The 22,859-nt window shown below is 34.4% G+C and overlaps 2 protein-coding genes across 5 annotated transcripts; one reads left to right on the top strand and one right to left on the bottom strand.

The window, feature by feature from the left end:
• Positions 1-3,757: 3,757 nt before the first annotated feature.
• LOC18589562 (pentatricopeptide repeat-containing protein At5g56310) lies at positions 3,758-11,131 on the top strand. The gene is given in 5 exon segments (XM_007014592.3): positions 3,758-3,876; positions 3,878-5,743; positions 8,252-8,559; positions 8,649-8,813; positions 10,138-11,131. Coding segments are annotated over 2 exon segments (1,701 nt in total). The 5' UTR covers positions 3,758-3,789; the 3' UTR covers positions 5,492-5,743; positions 8,252-8,559; positions 8,649-8,813; positions 10,138-11,131.
• On the bottom strand, positions 6,571-12,949 carry LOC18589561 (P-loop containing nucleoside triphosphate hydrolases superfamily protein). Of its 4 annotated transcripts, none has more exons than XM_018127960.2 (12): positions 12,811-12,949; positions 11,731-11,940; positions 11,500-11,583; positions 11,185-11,352; positions 10,986-11,092; positions 10,635-10,813; positions 10,397-10,558; positions 9,957-10,172; positions 9,804-9,841; positions 9,387-9,514; positions 7,217-8,684; positions 6,571-7,074 (listed from the first exon to the last, which is right to left on the bottom strand). In XM_018127960.2, exons 2-12 carry the CDS (start codon positions 11,909-11,911, stop codon positions 6,959-6,961), a joined length of 2,847 nt encoding a protein of 948 aa, XP_017983449.2. In that variant the 5' UTR covers positions 11,912-11,940; positions 12,811-12,949; the 3' UTR covers positions 6,571-6,958. The 4 variants fall into 4 exon arrangements, with proteins under 4 accessions (XP_017983449.2, XP_088666023.1, XP_017983448.2 ...); XM_088809897.1 differs by having other exon boundaries at positions 9,804-9,835; positions 12,440-12,906; XM_018127959.2 differs by having other exon boundaries at positions 12,440-12,905.
• Between the last annotated feature and the right edge of the window lie 9,910 nt (positions 12,950-22,859).

Here is a 22,859-nt window from a genome sequence, read left to right as displayed (position 1 = left end):
TTACATTATTTATTTTTGTATTTTATCAAAATTAGACTAAGTTAATTTGATTGTGATAAAGAGATAATATTATAGTCCATAATATGATATAATAACTCCAACATTATATATGGGTTTAAGGGTGTAGGGCTATATAGAAAATCTTAAATCTTATAATAGATAGGATTAAGGATTCAATATATAAATTAAGACTAGATCTCTTTTTGTGTTTATAAAAAACATTTAAAATCTCACTTATTAGAGAGTTATAAAATAGGGAGGAGAAAAATCTTAATGTGTTGAATTTAATCAATAAATATTTGTTGTTAAATTACGAATAAAAAATCAAGATTGCTTTTAGTATAGTAAATCTTAAATTAATAAAATTATTATATATAAAATTTAGGGTAAAATACATTTACCCCTTGAAGTTTGATCATAATTCACTTTGAATCCATTAATATTGAAATGAGACACTCCACCTCAAATCCTTGAACAATATTAACAAATTTTATAAATTAACTAAATGCCCGTTTGGCCTGGTTTATTTTAGATTATTTACTGCTTAAAAGCAAAATCTGGGTCAAATAGGATTTCGTGAAAAGTTCTTTAAAAAAACTAGCTTTTTTAAAGAATAAAATCTAAAAAAAAACTTAAAAAAAAAGCTCTAATTAGGAGCTTTCTCTTTTTTAAAAAAAAAAAAAAGCATGCCAGCTTATTAGAAGAGCTATTTTTTCCTAAAAAGATCATCTCTCAAAAAATACTCCCTCTCTCTCCCTATCAATCTCCCTCTCCTTTCTTCCTTTTTGCAAATCATCATTTTAGTTTTTTTGTTCTTACAAAAATTAAGAAAAAAAAATCTAAAATTCAAAATTGCATTCAGGTATTATTTTTTTCTTTTCTTTCTATTTTGTTTTTTGTTTTATTTTTTTTTTTACTTTGAAAATTCTTTTGATTAGTTGATATTTCTCAGTTTATTATTTGATATGACAATTATATGATGTTTATTTATTCTTAACTTCTTTATGATGTATATAATATTTGATGATTATGATTGAAATAATTAATCAAATAGGTCAATGGTTGTGAGATAAATTAAATAAAAATTGAGATAATATTTGTTGATTATGGTTGTTAAGATAATATTGTTTATGGAGGTGAATTTTGTTAGTAAGGACATCAATAGCTAAAAGTGATTTTCCTAAATTATCACTCCCACTTTATACTTCTCTTCTTCTTTTTTTGGATTCTCCTCTATTGTTAGGGTTAACCTCTATTCTTAGGGTTAAAGGTTCTAATAGCCGACTCCCTACTTTCTTTCATCTCTTTTTTTATGATTTATTATTAATTATAAACTTTATGTTATATAAATTTTTTTATATTTTCAAAAATTTATTTTAAATAGATAAAAAAATAAAGTTAATTTTTTTTATTTTGAACAAAGAAATTAGTGGTTAATAAAAAATTATTTATTAAATACCTTTTATGGTAATTTTAATTAAAATTAGAGTTTATTTAAGTTGTTTTACCAAATATTTTATTTATAAAACAGAGTTTATAAAAAGTAAATTTATCAAACAATTTTAACTTAATTTTAAAAATTATTATTTTTTATAAGAGTTTTATAATAACTTTTAAATTAAAAAAAAATCAGACCAAATATGCTCTAAAATAAATTTTATAAAATAATTAAAATACCCCTCAAATAAAAAACTTCCAAAAAATAAAAAGAAAAAACCTCTTATACCTCCCACCAAAACTTCGGCTCCTTTTTTCCTCTATTCCTTCTCTTCTTCAATCTCTTTGCTGCTGAGTCAGTCATGGTGTTGGTGTCCTGTGCGTCACTCTGCTCTCTATCTTTGTTTCTTCTGTAAAATAATTTTTATGTTTATTTATATATTTATTTAATATATAGTGTTAAATATATATATATATATATTTTGTTGTGGGTGTGAGAGAAAAACATAAATAGCGTTTGTTCCTCTCCAACCCAGCTTTAATGGCGTGAGAGGGTACAAAGGGAAAGTGCATATATCTTTCTATGGTTCTCAAAGTAACTTTACCTGATCCCTTCAATTGACATCAATGAAATGAAATTTGGCAAATAAAAGTTTTCTTTTGTTTGATTTCCATCGTCACTCAAAGAGAACCAACCCCTCTTTTTTCCATTTTTCAAAATCTGAACAAAAACAGAAATGATGAAAAAGGGTAATCTCTTCTGGGTATTTGATATTAAAGTCTCTTTCAATTCGTATATGATGTGGGAATTCTGATTGTTTCTTTGGGTATTTGTCTATTTTGTTTTTCCTTTTGTTGGAAGCACCAACACTGATTGGCTGTGATGATTAGTTTCCTTCTTTTGAATGCTTCTGTTTGCCCAGTTACATTTTTGTTCTTGCTGAGTTTGGAGGTTGAGTTTATGCTGCTACAGGTACAACAAATAAGACTGATCCAGTGCATTTTCACTCAATGAAATTAAGCTTTTGCTTTTCAAAAACTTTTAGAAAATACGAAGAAGAAGGCCCTCGAAGCCGAAAGTTGCTCAGCTTCTCAAAATTAGAAAGTTCTTTAAGTCCTGATTATTGCTGTGCAGCACCACACAATATTTTGCAAATTAAGTTTTTATTAGTTCTTTATAAATCTATATTTAATGTACTGAAAGCATATAGTATATCATAAGTATTTGAAACTAATATTAAAAGTTTTTTTAAAAATACATATATAAGTTAAAATTAAGTATTTTTAAAAAATATATAAATAATAATTATTTTCTCTCTCCAACGTTTTCTTGTTCTCTTCTTCTTTTATCTCTTCAACTCCATCATTTTCATTCCTTTTTTTTTTTTCTTCTTTCCCCATTAAGAGCAAATTTAGTAAAATTATGCAACTTCAAGAGTTAAAGATTTTAAGAAAATTTTTACTTGTTGGTTTTAGTGATATATTTTTTAAGTGATTTTTATATTGAATTTAGTGTTACAATGTGATAAAAAAATTAATTTTTATTTGATTAGAGTTTATTTTTAATACATTAACAAAATCTTGAAGAGTATACATTTTTGTCACTTTTCCCACTAAAGTTTAGCATTAAATCTTGTTCAAAGAACTTTTTGGCAATTAAATTGACAACCAAATTTTGTTGCAAGTATAAGTATAGTTTTCTTTGTATGCTATTCAGTTTAACTCAACTTATGCGATTCCTATTTATATTTCCTATGATTTAACTTTGATTGCTGCATTTTAACTTAATTTATCAATTTATGTCTTGCTGTCTTTCGACTCTTGTGTGGAAAATTAGAAACCATTGGCAATCAAAGTCCCAAATGGAAGCTAGAATCAGACTTTCCTAACCCATGTCCATTACGTCGAGCTAAGACTTTCCTAAGCCTTTTCACTATTGAAGTTAACAGAATAATTTTGTCAAAATGATGGAGTTAGAGAGAGAAGAAATATTATTTATATATTTTTAAAATATATATATATATTTAATTTTATTTTAAATGTATTTTTTTAAAAAATTAATATTTAATTTTAAATCATTAATAAAGGTGATATGTTTTATAAGTCTGACAATATATAAAAATTATATAATGTCAATACATCAAATATAAATATTAAAAATATTGTACCTTAAAATTTAAAAATACCAAGCATTAAAGAAAACATAACTAATTTGAAGCTGCAGAAAAATTTCAAGGCAAACCCGGGCCAAAGCCCAAAGTTCAAAAGTATCAAAATTTGCTGGTGCTAGCACAAATTAGAAAGGCAACTCCAGTCGACGCACTACTTTTGTCCACACACGTGCGCAAAGAGATGAGCCAGCTCCGGTCCGTCCTTGAAGTAGGGAGACGAAAGAAGAGAGCGCTGAATTGCAGTGTAGGGGCAGCGGAGAATGACAATGAGAGAGTTGGGTTGCTTACTGAAGCGCTGCTCCAACCTGAAACATGTTGAGCAGGCACATGGATTCATGGTACGGACAGCCCTTGATCACGACGAGATTCTCCTCAGCCAATTTATCGAGGCATGCTCTTCTCTGGGCTTCTCCGGCTACGCGTACTCTGTGTTTGCCTTCAATTCACAGCCTCGCATATATGTGTTCAACACCATGATCAAAGCACTGACACTCTCTCACTCTGCCTTTGAGGCTCTCCACGTTTACAAAAGCATTGCCCGGGCCAAGTTGCGACCCGACAGTTACTCCTTCCCGTTTGCGTTGAAGGCGGTTGTCGACCTGCAGGCCCTTCGTTTTGGAACTCAGATTCACTCTCAAACCGTATGCGCTGGACTCAACGCCAATATCTACGTGGCTACGGCTCTCATTCAAATGTATTCCTCGTGTGCCTGCGTTTCGGATGCTCGCAAGCTGTTCGACCAACTCACCTCCGTCTCTACATCTATACAAGACGTTGCCCTTTGGAGTGCCACGATTGCTGGGTATGCCAAGGTTGGCAACCCGGATGCTGCCTGGGATTTGTTTGAGCGCATGCCTCAAACCCAAACAAATGCAGAAGCAGTAATGGTTTGTTGGACAACTGTGATTGCGGGCTATGCTCAAATGGACCGCCCCAACGAGGCCATCGCTGTGTTTCGCAGAATGCAGTTGGAGAATGTGAAGCCTGACGAGATTGCTATGTTGGCTGTGCTTACTGCTTGTGCCCATTTAGGTGCCATTCAGTTCCTATTGGGGGAGTGCATTCACGGCTACATTCATAAGCATGGATTCAATCAAATGATTCCCCTCAAAAATGCACTTATTGAAATGTATGCCAAGTCAGGCGATATTTGCAAGGCGTTGCAAGTATTTGAGAACTTGAACCATAAGACTGTAATAACTTGGACAACCATCATATCTGCGCTGGCATTTCACGGGCTTGGAACATTAGCTCTCCAAATGTTCTCTCGGATGGAAAGGGCTCAAGTCCAACCCAATGATATCACTTTCATTGCCGTCCTCTCTGCTTGTACTCATGTTGGATTGGTTGATTTGGGTGGCTGCTTTTTCAATACTATGAGTTCCAGGTATGGGATTCAACCCAAGATTCAGCACTATGGTTGCATGATCGATTTACTTGGGCGAGCAGGTTACCTAAGAGAAGCGCTGGAACTAGTTAGTCGGATGCCCTTTAAGCCAAATGCAGCTATATGGGGGTCACTTCTTGCTGCCTCTAATATTCATGCTAATGCTGAGCTGGGAGAGTTAGCTTTGCTGCATTTGGTAGAGTTGGAGCCTTGGAATAGTGGAAACTATGCACTTTTATCCAATATATATGCTTCAGGTGGCAGGTGGGATAAGTCTGTAATAACAAGGAAGATGATGAGGGACCAAGGTGTTCCAAAGATGCCGGGTAGGAGTTTCATTCAGGTGAGTAATAGAGCTCACGAATTCATTGCAGGAGACGTATCACACCCTCAGTATGATAGGATACATGGAATCCTATTCAACTTGAACGAGCAGTTGAAAATTGTTCATCATTTGCTTAGCGAATTTGATGAGCTTCTTGATTTTGATGGCTGATGGGATAAATAATTACTACTTAATCATGACTCTGGTGTTGGACCAGCTTTAATGGAACGAGCAGCATTTCCACATAAGTGATTGCAGTTCCCTTTAATGTGATCCGTCTTCTCAATTCAGAACAGTAACAGGTCAGCTAAAAAGAAGTCCATGCCTTGTTCTCTGCATGGTTGTACTTGAAGTATAGACACATCATGCCTGTCAATGGACATTGGTTGCATTGAAATCTATGTGCCAGCTCATCAATAGCAGGTACGTGTTTCCAAAGTCCCCTCTATTTAGCTGCTCGCAGTCGTAGCTTTTTCCACACATATTAACTTTCTCTTCTTTCACTTCCCCATACTGCTTCCCACTTGTCAAGTTTCACAAATCCTGTTCTCCTTCCACGCATAACAACAAGTTTATGCCAAGCTTTTAGTGGGGGAAACAAAAAAGAATAAGAAGGGTGAACAGGCAGATCCATTGGTAGCTTTGACTTCCTGGAGTTTGTAATGTTATGTGTTTACGCATAAAAGTCTCTTAAAATTGTAATATAGCGAAGAAGTAACAAGAAAGGGGAAAAAAGAAAAAAAAAACTAAAAACAAAAAAGAAGAAAGAAAAAGGGCTTCTAACAGCATTTAGTGAAAGATTTGACCATATTTCTCCAAGGCATCTTATGAAGGAAGTAATTCTATAAAGTTTATGGTGAAAACTTTTAGATGCTTGGACTGACCCCGCTGACTTAAACTGATTTCCAATAGATTGGTTGGTTCCTAGTGGAGACAAACGCTTAACAATTTTTTTTTTTCCACTTGGGGATGGGGATTCATACTCTAATGACAAAATTATTGCAGTGAATTGCATTATGATTGACAAAGCTATCAAAGTGATCAGAAAACTTTTAAACTTATGGATGGGATTTCAATGAGACATTTCGTAGTAAATTGTAATTACTGTGATGTATTATATCATTTGTTTATGCTTTCAGTTTCTATTTATGTCATGAGAAGACATGAGAGAGAGCAGTTAAGAAATGAAATGCAAATCATGTAAACAAGATAATATCTGCCATTTTTTTTATCGTATACAAACATCTAAATGAGCCCAATGAATACCTATATATATGAATTTAATTTATAAATACATATTTACAGCAACCACATAGCCTTTTCAGCCTACTAAGTGCACATCCAGAACTGTCACTTTTCGTTTCATTGCAGCAGAGTTCTAGCTAAAGAGTTTGAAACAGACATTGTTTAGGACATTTGAGATGAAGTGAGAACAATCTCATTGCACCTCCATATTGCACAGATATGAATAGATGCTGCATTGTCCTATTGGGGTTAAAACCTTAGCAGATGCAAGAGCAGGATTGGAACATTTAGGTTATGTGCAAACATTCAATCTTAATGATTGCTCAACCTCCAACTTTAATGTGAATTAAGTAGAAATTCCTTAATGTCATTCTGTCATGTACTGCAGCTGCTTCAGAGCACTAGACCATAGAAGAAGTCATGATCGAATCCTAAGTCGAGGAATCCCAATCCTAGAAGAGCACTGGCCCATGAAATCTGAACTTTCTGTTTAAGGATATAACATGCTCCTAGAAGAAGACATTAGAAATAATTTATAAAGCTGTAGATTAAGACTCCTGAAATCACATGCTCCTAGAAGGTGAATGCTACCTGTTGAGAATGAGCATAGTTATAGAATGGAGTCATGTTTGGTTTAGGCCTAAAACTTACCTTTGTTCTGTGTGATTTCTTGTGATTCTATGAGTGGCATCTTGAGATCTTTTTGTTTTATGTCATCCATAGATAATGCTCTTTGAGATTTCAGTCTGCACAGGTTTTGTCTAATCTCTTTTTGTGAGGATTGAGATAAGGCAGACACGTCCTCATTTCCACCAACTTCTGTAGCCATTTTGCTGGGTGCTTTTTCATGGTACCATTCCAGCTCTGATGCTAGGGCCGAAACATCAAAAATTTCTTGTGAGTTGCTTATCCAATTGTCCATGTCCGGTGGAGAAAACTGGTACCTGCTGTTCTTTAGCATGGAACTGTCTGAAGATTGTGCTGTGTCATTTATTGCCTGCACCATGGGTGTTGCATAGAATTCATTTTCATTATCAAATTGTTCTAATCCATCGCAGCAAAAATCAGGTGGAGAAAGACTGCCACCTTGGTTGTCCTCTATCAATAAGCCATCTAGTGAGTCTTGTGGGTGTTCTGTTGTCTGGCCTCTTGTTGCATGAGGTGGAGAAATGAAATTAGATATTGATTCCTCAACAAATAAATCCTTTAACGTTGGTGGTTTGTCTACCACCCTTTCAGAAACAGACCTTCCAGCTACCTCTAAAGTAGCCCGCTTCTCCTTTTTGCTGTGAATCCTTTGCGTTGCAAAGTCATATGTAGACACCTTCTCATTCCATAACATCTCTGTCTTTTTCTGTCCATTTGACCTTTGTTTCTTCTCTGAGATAGGAATGTCTAAAACCCAGTCATTCCTTGGAGCATAACCACTAATACTAGGTTCACTTTTACGTAAGTCAAGCCATTGATCAACCTTCAAAATTTTTGTGGAGCAACATTTGTTTGATTTTCTACTCCCATTTTTCTCAAGGTGACCAACCTGGGCCGTCATTTGATGATTGGATGTTACTTGTGATATATTCTGCTCTGGGAATACAACCATTTTTATATCAAACTCAGATGTGTCTTGGCTGTATTCTGTGTCATTATCTATACTAGCTTTCATGTTCAATTCCACTGCACATGTAGATCTTGAAATGCTGCGGTCAGAGTTGCATTCTGAATTATTCTTCACTGGGAAAGTCACTGACTCAGCTCGCTGAGATGATTGTCTTCTCCTTCTTGAATGAACTGGATCTCTCCCAACTGATGTTTGATGCTCCTTCCCAGATTTTCGTCTGCTGCAAATAGTTGATCTCATAAATCTAGGCAGTTGTGATGGGAGAGCTGTTATGACATTTCCAATCCTGTTCTTCGTAAAGTCAAGGTCAGGAGGAGGCTCTTCGGTAGATAATTGAGAAAGCTGCACTTGCTCTTCCAAAGATAGACCCGTCCTTGTCAGACCTTCTAATTTGTCTTTTAACCTTTTTATCTTTCTTCTCATATGTTGGCGTTCATCTTCAATCTTTTCAATCTTCTGCTGCAGATTTTTCATAACAGCTTCCTTGTGGCTTCTTACCTCCTGATATTTTATGGTTCATCCAAGTGATCACCGTAAGTTCATAAGAGCAATTTATTATGACATATAAGAGTTTTCTACATCAAATGATGGGATGAGGTGCTGAGATGGCAATCATTGCATACCAGCCAGGTAATGACCGTTAATAACTAAGAGTGTTGATGTACAACATTAATTATTCATTTCTTCCAAGTGAATGGATTTTGACGCAGCAGGATCATTGCTGATATTTTAATGGAATCTTATATTTCTTTCCCACAAGTGTATCTTAAAAAAAGAAATGACTAGTCTAATGCAGCTTCTTCAAATCCATACCATGACTAGAGATCTGTGAGATCACTTTGTTTTCATTTTTTCTCTCCCTCACTTTTTCCTTACTTGTTTTCCAATTCTGTTCTATCAATTTGCATGCATAATATTTATTGGCATTAATCTTCTCATTTTGATCTAGAATTTACTAAAGCATTATGCTATATCTACACAGCACAGTATTGGGGCTCGTTAACATGTTAATTGTACATCATCAAACGTTGTACTTGTACCATTAAAAGGCACATTTGGCCATGCAATGCAGCATGGTGGGTCCAGTGCTGTTTAGGGGTGCAGCACGGTGGGAAGGGGCTCCCACAGTGCTGCATTGCGTGGCCAAATGGGCTCCAACTTGTGAAGTTAGATAAGTATACAAAACCAGGCAGGATAACTTACATTGGACTCCTCATGCCCCAAATGAACACTTTTCACCCTTGTTGCAAAATTTAATGAACATATTGTTTCACATAGATCTTCTTCTTTGGGACTGACATGTACAAGCATCAGTGTTTTTGAATCTTCACCTAAAGATGATAAGATAAATAGAAAATTTTGAAAAAGCAAATAATATCTAATATAGGATTAGCAAATACAAAAATAGACAAATCCTCATGCACCTTTCATGCTTGAATAAAAGTGAACTAATTTGAGGACAAGAAAATGCAAAAATCGTCACATGCATAACTCCAACAAAATGCAAAAATCCTCACAGTGGACCGAGATCAGAGTTATATTTTAGCCCTAGAACTCAGGTACTTCGTAGGTAAAACAATTAGAAAAGTGGAAACTGGCATTCAGTAAAGAATCAGTTACCTAAGGAATCTTTAAGAACCCGTGTCAGCTTGCTGTTCCTGTCAAAAGTATAGTTAAGAAAAAAAGCTGGTGATTCAGGGATAAATCTATGATTCACAAGATCAGGTTGAATCATTCTTAGCGAACTCCAGTTATATTTTGATTCAGGCTTACCTATATGGTATGTGGTTCTTGTTCCTTTGAAGAGCATTTATTACATCTCCAAGAGCAGAAAGAGACAAATTAATGGCTTTTCCTTCATCAAGTCTTCTACCCCATGCCTTCGTCTTCATCACACGCTCACTTCCTCCAAGGTCAACTAACCAAATTTTATTTGTTTCTCGTCGCCTCTCAGGAGCATTGAAGCAAGTAATTGAGATGCGAATCATGCTAAGAGGAGCAACAAACACAACGTACTTAGAGCAGGAAAAATGATAGTATTTCTATTCACTATGCAGTTTCCAGAATTAGAATCAGAAATCAAAAGCAGTTTGCCTGCCAGGAATGTATCTCAAGCTCAGCTCTGCTCTCAGGGCCTCTAGAGAGTAGAACTGAGTTGAATAATCCGAGCTCTAAATATTCCTTTAAAATTCTGGTTGGAAAAAACTGGTTACCAGTGGGATCTGCTTGAAGTTGCGTTTGAATTTGTGGAGGCAGTTGATCTGAGTCGGCATCCTAATCTATACAGCTTTAAAGCTTGGTTGAAGTCGCTTACTTGGATGGTAACTAGGTTCTCAATTTCGATTGCTCCCTTGGGATCTGATTGAATTGAAAGGCTGCAGACAGGCATCACAGTATCGAATCAGCAGGCATTTGCAGCAAGGCACTCAACAAACTGTATTGCATACTCACCACGGTGGCAGAGGATCTGTTGGCCTCATAGGCTGTGGTACAAGTAAGTCTTTGAGATTTCCTAAATAAATCTCAAGCATACTGAAAGTTGCGAGAAAAGTATGGTTACTCTCCGCGGTTTGCTTGAACAAAGCCTCAATCGTGCGGGGCACAATTCCAGGGGAATCTGAAGTACCTTCCTGTATGTTTGTGTCAAGAATTAGCACATTTCAATTGTTGATGAGATCAAATCTGTTTATAATCATACCAAGGAAACCAAGCAGTGACCACAGTTTCATCAGAGTTGGAAAGATATTTACTACTAGTTTATGTTATAACGCTATCAGTATAAAGATAGTAGACTGTGGTCACCATTGTGAAGGTTTTTCCAGTTCCCGTTTGACCATATGCAAAAATGCATGCGTTGTAACCGTCAACGACGGATTTGATGACCGGTTCAACCTCTGAAAAAACTTCATCTGAAATTTTAAAGACATTTATGCAATCCATTATGAGTATGTAGTAAAATATTAAGAAATGAAATCAAGGAAGGGGAAGACTTGGATGGTACCTTGCGAGGAACCTGGGTGGAACACTTTGTCAAAGGTGTATCTTTTACTTTTGTTATCAGCAAGTTTTAGAAGGAGGCTACCTGTATCCAAAGCTACGACAGGTCCTAAACGTTCTATATGTTCCCCCAACGTGAAGGGCCTCACACGGCAAAAAACACGAATGTTCCCTGCAATATGACCGCATAACTATGATGAGCACACCCCTCTACCACGCTTTAATTTTCTTCAATCATCATATTCAATTACGGGTGCAACAGGTTCTTGTTCAATGGCCATCCTTACATAACTGAACTCGAGAATATAAAATGACTAACCTTTCAAGTCCAACAAATCATTCAAGACCTGCCTCCTCTGTATGTTCAATTGGTTTATGCAGTCGGTTAAGGCAGCAAGTTCTTCTGTTAACGTGAACACCAAAAACAGAGGGAGGGGTACACGCAGGGATTAGAACTAATGAGAGATTGATTAAAGCAAGCAAGCACATAGACTAAACATACACATCTATACCGGATAAGATTTTTAAGAATGGATTGGGGTTGGCGTACCTTTTATCTTGGAGCTATCGGTCGCAGATTCCTCACACTTGTTGCCAATTGATCCTTCATGTGGTATATTCTTTATTATATCACAAACTGACTTGACCCAAGTAGAATTTAAACGGGACTTGAATCCCAGCAGGGAATGAATTGTTTCGGCTAGGTTGTGAACAGATTTCTTTGAATTCATGGCCTTCTAGTTTACCAAAATCCTGCAAACTGCAATTTCGTAGTATCCAGCTCGTCACTCAATGACACAAATCAATTCAGTTGTACTTATAAGCTTTGAGGTTTCTAAAATTGAATTGGCACAACAAAAAGGTTTGAGCCTTGGAGGTGGGAATGGTAGGAGGAAACAAAATGAAGTGCAAAGAGCAAAGAGAGTAGGATACAAGGGACGAGGTTTGAGGGAAGCCCCCGATTTTGCCTTTTGTTCTTTGTAGAACAATCCATCATATACAGATTAACTAATGAAAATTAACATTCCGTTACAATGCTTACATAACATTTAGCTTCAATCTTAATTAAGCAAGATATTGCTTGTTTTAACTGTTAACATGTGAACAAGTTCATCTAATATATACATAGAGAAGATACGGCTAATTAAGTCTATTTTGTGATACAATTAACTAATGAGTTATATGACAAGATGGATGGGAGGCCTAATGTAAACGTAGCTTTGGTTTGGAGTAATGAAAGGTGAGAGAAAAATGAATACCATGAATCTGGTCGGAGGCTTCAGCACCATTCCGAAGCTCCTCGAGGGTTAAACTACTGGGATCTCGGAGCAAGTCATCCTAAAACCAAGACAAACTCAGGTTCTACTCTGGGGCTGTCCCCCATTGTGGGATTTGTGGCAGTTGAAATTTCTCTATGCAAAGTGAATGAATGGCACTAGAATGAAGCCAGGAGCCACCCAGAGAAAAAAGCCTACTACCGACTGCAAAACCCCTCCTTTTACCTAATAATTTCTCTAAAAACTGAAGGCTAGGCCATGTGAATGCATGAAATGGAACTACAATTCCTTCATATATTATACTAGGACAGAGTAACCAGTATTTGAGTACAGCTTCTTGACAAAGGACCTACCTTCATCTGCATGAGCATATGCCAAGGGCCCCATAAATATAATAGTTTGCAGAATGATTCAGGGTTGCGCGTTAACTAATAATTTTATTTCAATTCAATGGGTTAGAGTAAAAGGCTGTTCAAGTAGAGTCATAGTGTGCATAGATGGGGCTAATCTTAGCTACCGCTGATGACCTGACTCGCCGTTCACCAACCGTGACAGTTCGTCAGTTGTCAAATTCTGTATGGTCCAAATCTTTGATTGGGGTCCTGCCGTCCTGTCTTGAATGGATGATATATAAAAAATTTATGTGTGCGGACTACGCCAGCATAGACCAATGGATGAACCAGGGAAAATTCTGTTCCAACTTACGATAATGACTCAAACATCAAGAAATTAAAAAAATTATTGAGATTCACTAAAATCGAAGCCACCTCCATTAACAATTTGTGTTGTACTATGAACATTTGGGGAATGAACATATTAGATTTTCTCGATGTCCAAATAACCCAACCGCTCACAATAGCCATTGGATGGCATAATAATAATTTATAATTCCAAAATTAGTGAACTGACAATCTGGATAGATTAACCATTTCTATCTAGGTGAGGCAACCTGGGTGCTTCGGGGCTTGGGTTTATATTAGGACCAGGTATCGTAACCTGGGTGCTTCGGGGCTTGGGTTTATATTAGGACCAGGTATCGTAACCTGGGTGCTTCGGGGTTTGGATTTATATAGGACCAGGTATGATTGTAATATATATATATTGGTACATGTGATCTTAGGTTAAAAAATAAGACAATTTTGTTATCTTCTTATAAATCTCATTTCAAATCATCTTATAATTCAAATTCAGGGCTTTTAAATTGAAATCTAAGTTCTAAAACTTGTCACTTTGGAAATGTATACATTATGCTCAAATTACTTTATTTAAGCTCCACAAGTAGAGTTAATTGGTTGTTATAGTCTATTAATGATTAATTAATTTATTAATTTTCATAAAAAATTTTAATGAGCCATGCATCAACTCTAATTGCTCTTGTGGAGTTTAAAAGTTTTGCTGTAAGTATAAGATGATATACTTGCAATGCATGCATACGTACCCTTGATATATATCTTTTAAATTGAAAGTATGAGCTCGTACTAAGTAGTATTAAAAGTTATTAAAATTTTCACTAATTTGAAATCTTCTATGAGAGATATCAAAGTCAAAAAAACCTCTAACCAAAATAGATTTTTTTCCTCCACAAGTGAAAGAGCTAGTACAACGAGATATGGTACATGTTGAAGGTGTCCAAGCAATAAGTTATTATTTTAAGGTTAAGGACCAAGCCTAGTCAATTCTATATAAATAATAACAAACAAAGAAATAATTATTTTATTTGTAAATCTCAAAATAGATTTAAAAATAGGAAATTATATCAAACTTTTTGTAAGCGTGAGTGGGGCCTAAACGAAGGTTGGACTTGCCAAAGCATTAGGTCCAAGGCCCTTTTCGTTTTACCTTTGAGCATTGTTCGGCATGGGCACCTGGTAAAACTAATCGTCTGAATTCTTCTACGTGGTGGTGGAATGTTAGTTTTGTAATGGCCTTGAGTTCCGATTCGCATTGGATATTATTAATCGACATTAGGCACTAGAATCACTCTAAGTGGCCTAATTTATTAATTGTGTTCGTTACTAAAGCCCCACTCAAGTACTTTTTACATATCAAAAGTTGGAAACTTCATTATTATTATTATTATTATTATTTATACGTGGTTTATGACCTTTAGAAGCAATGAAATGGTTTATGCTGGAGATTAGTTATTTATTGCTGTTTTATGTCTAGGAACTGTTAAATTTTGACTGCGTACTTCTATCAAAATTGAAAATCGAGTTATAAAGTTATGCTCACCTAGCTAACTCATAAACACCTCTAATGCATATTCCAAAGTGTGTGCACTAGGCATGTGAATAGTGATTAATCCAGAAAGAGTAGGGGGCAAATCTTGGAAATTTGTCCTAGCTATTACATACCCAAAAGTAAATCTCAAATTTCAAGGTGATAAATCGGAAATTTATTTTCGACTAATGTGATGAGATGAAGCTTGATATAAATCATGGGTTAATTATAATAAACCGCTCAATGGTGTCATTTAATTACAACTTTCTCAAGCTTTCAGATCAATAAAACATTCCTAATGTTATATTTTTATTGAAAGAGATTATAACTATATCACACAGAGATAGATTGAAAGGGATTATAATTTCATTACATTTGCTAAGTGGGAGGAAGGGAGGTTTTCATCCCAAAGTTATCTTAGCACAATAGGCCATGGCAGAGCAGTGAGATTAGTAGTAGTGGTGAGGTAGGGAGTCATAATGTCAAGATTGTAACCAGTAGTGGGACAAAGTGTGTATGATAAAACAGCGGTGGAGGTGCCCTGTGAAGAGAAAATGACGATTAATTAAGGACATTCAGCTAACACTGGCTGTATTGATTATGTTTACAATATATTTGATACTTGAAATGCTAGAAAAAGTAGGAGAATCTATATATATATAAAAAAAAAACTAGGAGCAAAGCAGCCAAAGTCAAAAGAGTAATGAGTTGAAGGATATTTTCGTCCCTAAGCTACATATCGAAGGGCCAAAAAAAGAAAAGCTTAGTCAGGGTGAAACAAGGAGGGAGATGGGGGTAGTGTGATTTAGCCACTGCACCCTCGAAGGTCCAACACGACTGGAAATAGCCTCGGCCACGTTGTACTCTCTTTTCAAACAGGGGTGTTGTGATGGTAAGAGCCCAATCGCTCTTTAATGGTGCTCTACTATGCTTTGGAAAGGATACTTAATATTATGTTTGCTAGGAGTTAACGACAAAGTTGGGATTTCGATTTCATGTTGGAAGGGATAAAAGTAATACTTTTAATGTTCGTAGAGATAAAATTATAATTTTTTTTTGAAAAAAAAAGAAAAAAAAGGGTGAATAATATGTTGTGGATGTCCTAATGTTCAGCTCACATGTTAAATTATTTCCAAAAACTGTTCAGTAATTCAAAATGGAAAACATTTTTTCAATGTTGCCTTTCATTGAAATTACCAATTTTTTGGTGTCCCGTTTTAGTTGTTACAATTTTTCAGAGCAATAGTTATAAAGTAAGGAACACAAGACATTCATTCCTAAAGTTTATGAAATATTATACATACATATATATATATATATATTCTGAAAAGAGAAAACTTTAATGGAACAAAGACAAACTCTATAAGATAGGGACATTTTCATTCTTAGCTTGAGGTAAAAACAAGAGGGTGAAATTGGAAAAATATTTCAGGGCATTGCAGCTGAACCACTAAATTCTAGTATTGTGTTTGGATGAGGAATTCCTCGGACGGATTTCATGTGTAGAGAGAATTTTAAAATTTTAAAATAAAATTAACTAATTTGATAATATACAAATTGGAAAATGAATTAAATTTCTCATTTGAAATACCACCTCAAGAGGTAAAATTTGAGAAATTTCTTGAATTTTTTTAGTAAGATATCAACATTTATTAAGCAAATGGGCCCATTGTTTATCCAATATGTTTAGACTAACTTAATTTTTGCCTTTGCAGTCACAAATTCACAATAAACTTTCCAAAGCTCTATCTTCTCGATCAAGGATGGATGTTTGTGTGTGCTGGTAATGTAAGGAGTGAGGCTGATTAAAGCGAGGGTTGGGAAGGAAGCAGCTAAAACAAAGCTTCCGCACACGTATCCATATAGGTGCAATTAAAGTAGGAATTTACAAAGGAAATTAGGTAAGAAATAGGCTCCCCACTCATGCAGCAGTCATGATATTCCCTTCTCCTCCATGTTTTCTCAAGTAGGTGAATTTTTGGTTGGTGGGAAGTTGTTGGCTTGCTTTCATCACGTTCCAAATTGTGTTTGTGTCCCCTTACCAATTCGCATGTACTGTTGGGACAGAAAAATGGTCATCAAAGCAATCATTCTTAAGCTTTAAGTCTACAAAATTCCATAGAGTATTAACAAAGACTTTTTCTTTTTTTTTTTGCATGCTTTGTATACATATAATAGAAAAGTATAATATTCTAGAGGCTATACTTCAAAGAAAAATATAATTCGTTTATCATATGTTATTTCTTTAGAAAATTATTAAAATGTTAACGGTTTGATTGCTTGAATATTTATATTTTTATAAATATATGTACAATTAGTTATTCAATAATTACATGCACATAATTTCTTGAGTAATTAGATAGTCAAAAAATCAAACAAAATAGCATTACTTTGTGTCGTTATGTTAAAATCTCTATATAAAAAGAATTGTGAAACTATAAGAAAATGATTTGCATAGCATCTTCCAAAAGCTGATCCTCCATTACTTTATGTTGTAGTTAAGAAAAAGGTTTGGCATTAGGTTGAAGGTCAATTTGAAACCTGGCAGGAGATCTTTGATGACATGGGAGACCACTGATATTTACCAAAAAACAAAAACACCATGGAAGAGATTCAATATCACTGCAATGCGTAGCTACATATAGTATTGCGGGGTCTATCGACCCCACTCAGTTCTAAGCAAGTTAAGTTTATATAGGGTATGATAGTAAATTTTTTAAAAGTTTTTCTTTTAGGTTGACACCACTAAAATTATACAAAAATTTAAAGAGAGGGATTAAATGAGTCAATTTTTATCTAGTTTTATATTGAATAATGAGTAATATGTAGCCTTTGAAAAAGTTTTAAAAAGTCTTTTGTTTTGCGTTATAATTGATAGTATAGTTGTATACCCTGTAAATCAATCAATTGGCTACACACAGCGAGATGCATTTTGTGTTTTAAGAATTTACAATTAATAAAAGGTATTCTTTATTTCTATAAGACTTATAAATGTCGATTAGAGGAAATAAAATCCATGAAATGTTATATGTTTTGTAAAAAGAATTGTAAATAGTTATACTTACGAGATCCTTATTGCATCAAAGCATTGTTTCTAGTCAATATATTCTCAAGAAAAATAAAAATTGATAAAACATAAAAACCGACACATGGTTATATTTCTCACTTGTTAAGTGGACAGTAGATCTCCTAGATTGAAGTATGGAAGACATGTAGGTATTCACTGAACATGACCTTTCATGAGAATTTCATTTGGCATATCACTCAAGTGTCACTAAAAGAAAGAGATTTTTACTGATGGATATTTTCGTTAGTTAATGTAAAAATTTAATCAATAATTGCAAATACCCACAGAAATTTTCATTGGCATTTAGTCAGAAATACCCTTGTCAATAATGGCCTATCCATTAGTGTCATTCTTTTCCATCGGTAATTTTCAACGACTACTTTCTGGTGGTAATTCGGTTGGTAAAGTAGTGAATCTGTCGATGTTACGATTGGTAGGTTCTTTTTCTTTTACTTCGTTGGTAAACAAGTGGTTTCGTCAGTATTTCTGTCGGTATTCTTGGAAATAATAATTAAAAAAATAAATATAAAAATACCAATAGAAAACTTCATATTTCATTCCTTGTTCAGATTTCTAATGAAAAATAAAAATAAATAATAATATCAAAAAAAATTTATTTGTAATAAAAACAAAAAAATGTTACAAATGGTATTATTCAATAAACAATGAAAAAAAAAATCCAATCGTCCCACAATACAAAATATGCCTAAATCATACAAATTTAATTACTACCATCATCCCTCGATTACACCTCCTCATGATTAGACGAGCCCGATTGCTATGATGAAGACTTAGAGTGTTGTGCCGGTGTCACAAACTAGAGGATTTATGCAATGCTCGACTTCATATTTAAAATCTCATCACCAATGGAGTTGACTTTTACGTTTAGTGCCTACAGTTCCTTGAGATCTAATTGAGGAGCAGTTGTAATGTTGTTGGAAGGGGTTAGATTGCAAACGACCTCCAACATTTGAGCTCCACCAAGCACTAATGCAATTGCACCCTATTGCCAAACCCGTAGACATGCATTCAGGTGGTCTTCGACCCTCCAATAACCTCTGTCCATGCCTGTAAATCAAACTCTGGCTAGGACGATAACTCTTGATGTACTCCTACAATAATGCAAAATAATATGTTTTCAACAAAAAAAATGAAATGAATTAATAATTACATTGTTAAATATTGACATATAATGAGAACATATACAATTATATAATGAAATATAAATAGGTAATTGTTTTTACTTATACTAATGGTCCTGGACTTGTGGTCCACAAACTCTCTGCTATCCATTTCTCCGTTACCCATCATTTGCTTGTGGGTGCGGTCGAACAGTTTGAAGAATGTCACTTGTCTCTACAGCACCTCTGATTGTAATCACAACATGCAATACAATGATCACAATTAACGGTATAACAAACCAAAATGCAATCACAAAAAACATTAGAACAACTGAAAAAAAAATGACGAATTAAGAACACATACCATTCTCTTCACATTTACAACAAAATGTAATGAACTGTTTATGTGTTTTGATATGTTGTATTCCTTCTCTATCAAGTGGTTCTGCTTGGCCTTGTATAATTGGCATTACCACTCTTTGGTGCCCCAAAAGTCATCAATTAGCTGTATCTAGAGTTCTACAATGATCCATCGTCGAGACATTCCTTTGGTCTTGATGATGTTGTTGACATAAGCCTCTTTTTTTGTTTCATATTTTTCGAACCATCAAAGCATCTAAAGGGGCTCGCATAAAAGACTCCTATATAAAAAATAGTAATTTATTAATGTGAAAATATATATTTTCAGTAATAATTAATATTTCAATGAAAATACAATAAGGTACCTCAAATTTCCTCCAAATCTATTCTCAAGTCCACAAAAATAACCCTCTATTTAGGCTAGGCACCATTGAAATGACTCTTGATTATTTTTATGATTGTTGGAGTCACTCTAGCTTTCGTAACAGTACTATATTGTAATTACAATGCAGTAACAAAACTCATATTAATAATTATTTAAGTAATATAATGAATATTGAACATTTCAAAATTACGTAACTCTAAAAAGAGTCAAATGTATACACTGATCTAGATCAGTGGGAGTGGGTAAGCCTACACTAGGCCTTTGATCTATCGATTGCAGTGCCGAGTAAGAGCCACCCTCACCTCTATCATTAGCAATAGATGTACCAGCTTCGGACATCGAAGATGATGGAGGTGGCATTGGTAGTAGTAGAGTAACTGAAGTAATGGATGGCGGTACTAAAAGATCCAATTTCAAAGTGTCCATTGTCAACATCGATGATGATGTAGGCCGCTACTACTTAGTTGAACTTACTACAACACTCTACTATTATCACATCTCGTTTATTGGAAGGATCATGACTGGCACTAGAACCTATATGGGTATAGCCCACTGAACCCTAGGAAGCTTTTTTACATATTTTAATCATCAATCATTCATAGGTGGCTCATTTGCCATCATCATCATACATAAAAAATTTATCATAATGAATATAAACATCCATGAATAGGCATAAATACACGATTATGGAACTTCTCAACAAGAGTTGTGTATACACTTTTTCATTCACAATATTTATATGTTGTACATTTCATGGAAATTTTGTAAATGCATCTCAAGTGCTCATATGAGCTCTTAGGCGATCATTTATAACATTCGCATAAATTCATATAAGTAACTTGCCATTCAATGGCTTAACATTCAAGTATAAGTAAGTATCTATAGATAAAAATATAAAAATCAACTCGTTAAGTGAAACATGATCTGACTTCCTTGGCTTCAAAAAGCTACTATATCACTTACCAAAAGAAGAATAAATCACATTTTTGTAACACGAGTGTTAAACTGTTATCATTGATCTATAAAAAAATAGAAAAAACTAACGTGTGATTCACAAAGACTCCATGAGTGGATATGGGAAGGGGACAAGTTAAGGGGTTAGAGCTTTTGCACAAATAGTCTTTAAATAATCATGCATGTATGATCTTTCGAGTACACATTCATTGATTTAAGAAATAGATATGATCATGCTTTTGAAATACGCTATAGAAATCATTTGACATAATTACTTAACCTTATAACCATTAAGTAGAAAAGTTCATCAAACCTTGAATTACATTTCAAACACATTTAGAATTGCGTAATCCTTTAGAAACTATTTTTTATTGTAAAACCTTTGAGACACTTCCAACAAGGGCTAACTTATGCATTCATTATTCCATTTCGTGGTGTTGAGACTTACTCTCAATAGCTTGATACCTCATACACATGAACTTGAAGATTTCAGGCTAAAATGAATCTCAATTCTCATTATCTATCTTAACTCTTACTTCCATCCATAATTGACTAAGGAACCTTGGTCCAACATTTCCATATAACATACATGTAAGATCAATACACATCACATTAATTAGGTAAATCAATATCGACCATAATTTAGCAACTAAACATAAGGTGTCCATGTCTTATGGGACATAAGGTAGTAATGGTATGACCCTTATTACATATGGGCCGTTAATGGTATGACCCCTATTAACGTTTAGGCTACTAATGGTATAACTCCCATTAATCACTTAGTATACATGCACACGTGGGAATGGAATCACAACCTCATCTTCTTTTCTCTTTAAGAGATGATAATGTTATATCCTTTACTACTGCATGAGATTGCTAATGGTATAACCCTCATTAGTCACTAGGCAGCAATCAAGCAATTCACATCTTTTCTTATAAACATACTCATTGAAAGATTCATAATCTTTCTTTTAATATTTCATATATATGACATCATATTTATGCCCTCATACTCATATCATGTGGTATGTGGAAACTACATCACATACTTGGCATCATAACATTCATCATATACTCATTATTATCTCATGTGATATGTGGAAACAACATCACATATGTTGCAACATGTTTTGCATCATGTATTCATTCTCATTTTACATGGTATGTGGAAACAACATCAAATACATTTCAATAAAGCATACATTATGTGCTCATTCATAACTAATCTAATATGTGCAATTATCATCACATACATACAACAATTGAGCATACCTCATGTATTCTATACACATATTTGAAGTGGTGATTTTGGGATAAAAATGATTGAAAGAATTTGTTCCTTTTTGTTGGCAACTAATAAAAGTCCTTTAAAACTTGGGTTCAATCACTAACTCATTTGCATTTATAATATAGTGATAAGAAAGCATATTAATCATTAAACTATGCCTTAGTTTACATACTAAAATGGTTTTGGAAGTGGTGTATCCACTCACCTTGACAAAAACTTACTTTTAAACCTTGCTTCATCAAAACTTGCTTGTTTTACAATACTCTAACTCAGCAAAACCTATCACAATAATTTCTAGCATAAATTTTTTATTTTTCCAACAACCTATTTAATTCGAAACCAATCGAGTCTTTGAATATTTTCCATTAAAACTCAAATAAATTTATAAACTTCAAACCTTATTCGTAATATGAACAACCTTAAATATTGTTACTTTCACAATCTCTTTGGAGAGCAAAAAGCCCTAAAATCCTTAGCTCAAAATCAGAGTAAATGAGCTGAAATCATAACATCCTAAAGTTACGTTAAAACCTTGAGATTTAAACTCAAAAATAACAAATCTTACCTTGGAATCAAGTTTGAGAGGTTGAACTCTTGCCAAATGAGGAGTTGAAGGATGGTTTAGAAGTTGCTCGAGACAAGTTGGAGGCTAAAGGAGCGAAAATGAAGTCTAGGGCTCGAGTTATGTTTTATATTTTTTCCATGCTAGACCTCCAAGATCAACCCCTTGATCCTTAGGAGTTGATCCCTAGGTTTTTATTTTTCTGCCTAAGCTTATTAGGATTGACAGCTTGACCTCGGGGGGTTGATCTTTTTTGTTTTCCAAAAGAAAATTTGAAACTTTAACTTAATAGGGATCTACCTTTTTTTCCATTGGGGGTCGATCTTAATGCTTCCCAAGATATTTTTAAATGTTTTCTCTTGTTGGGATCAATCTTCCTTTTCATAGGGGTCGATCCTAGGCCATTTTAGAAGCTTGTTCAAGGTCTTATCATGTTGGGATCAAC

The sequence above is a fragment of the Theobroma cacao genome, chromosome 9, assembly GCF_053813885.1.
Source record: "Theobroma cacao isolate CCN51 chromosome 9, ASM5381388v1, whole genome shotgun sequence".
Taxonomy (NCBI): Eukaryota; Viridiplantae; Streptophyta; class Magnoliopsida; order Malvales; family Malvaceae; genus Theobroma; species Theobroma cacao.
The sequence above is the reverse complement of the archived record's forward strand: the minus strand, read 5'-3'. Positions and strand labels throughout refer to the sequence as shown.

Bases quoted from the DNA above. Each gene is read 5' to 3' on its own strand.
- LOC18589561 (XM_018127960.2), bottom strand. From the start codon at position 11,911: ATGAATTCAAAGAAATCTGTTCACAACCTAGCCGAAACAATTCATTCC. The intron at 11,584-11,730 runs GTACGCCAACCC...TCACGTTAACAG, and splicing joins CGATAGCTCCAAGATAAAAG to AAGAACTTGCTGCCTTAACC. The intron at 9,842-9,956 runs GTAAGCCTGAAT...TACTTTTGACAG, and splicing joins AAGAACCACATACCATATAG to GAACAGCAAGCTGACACGGG.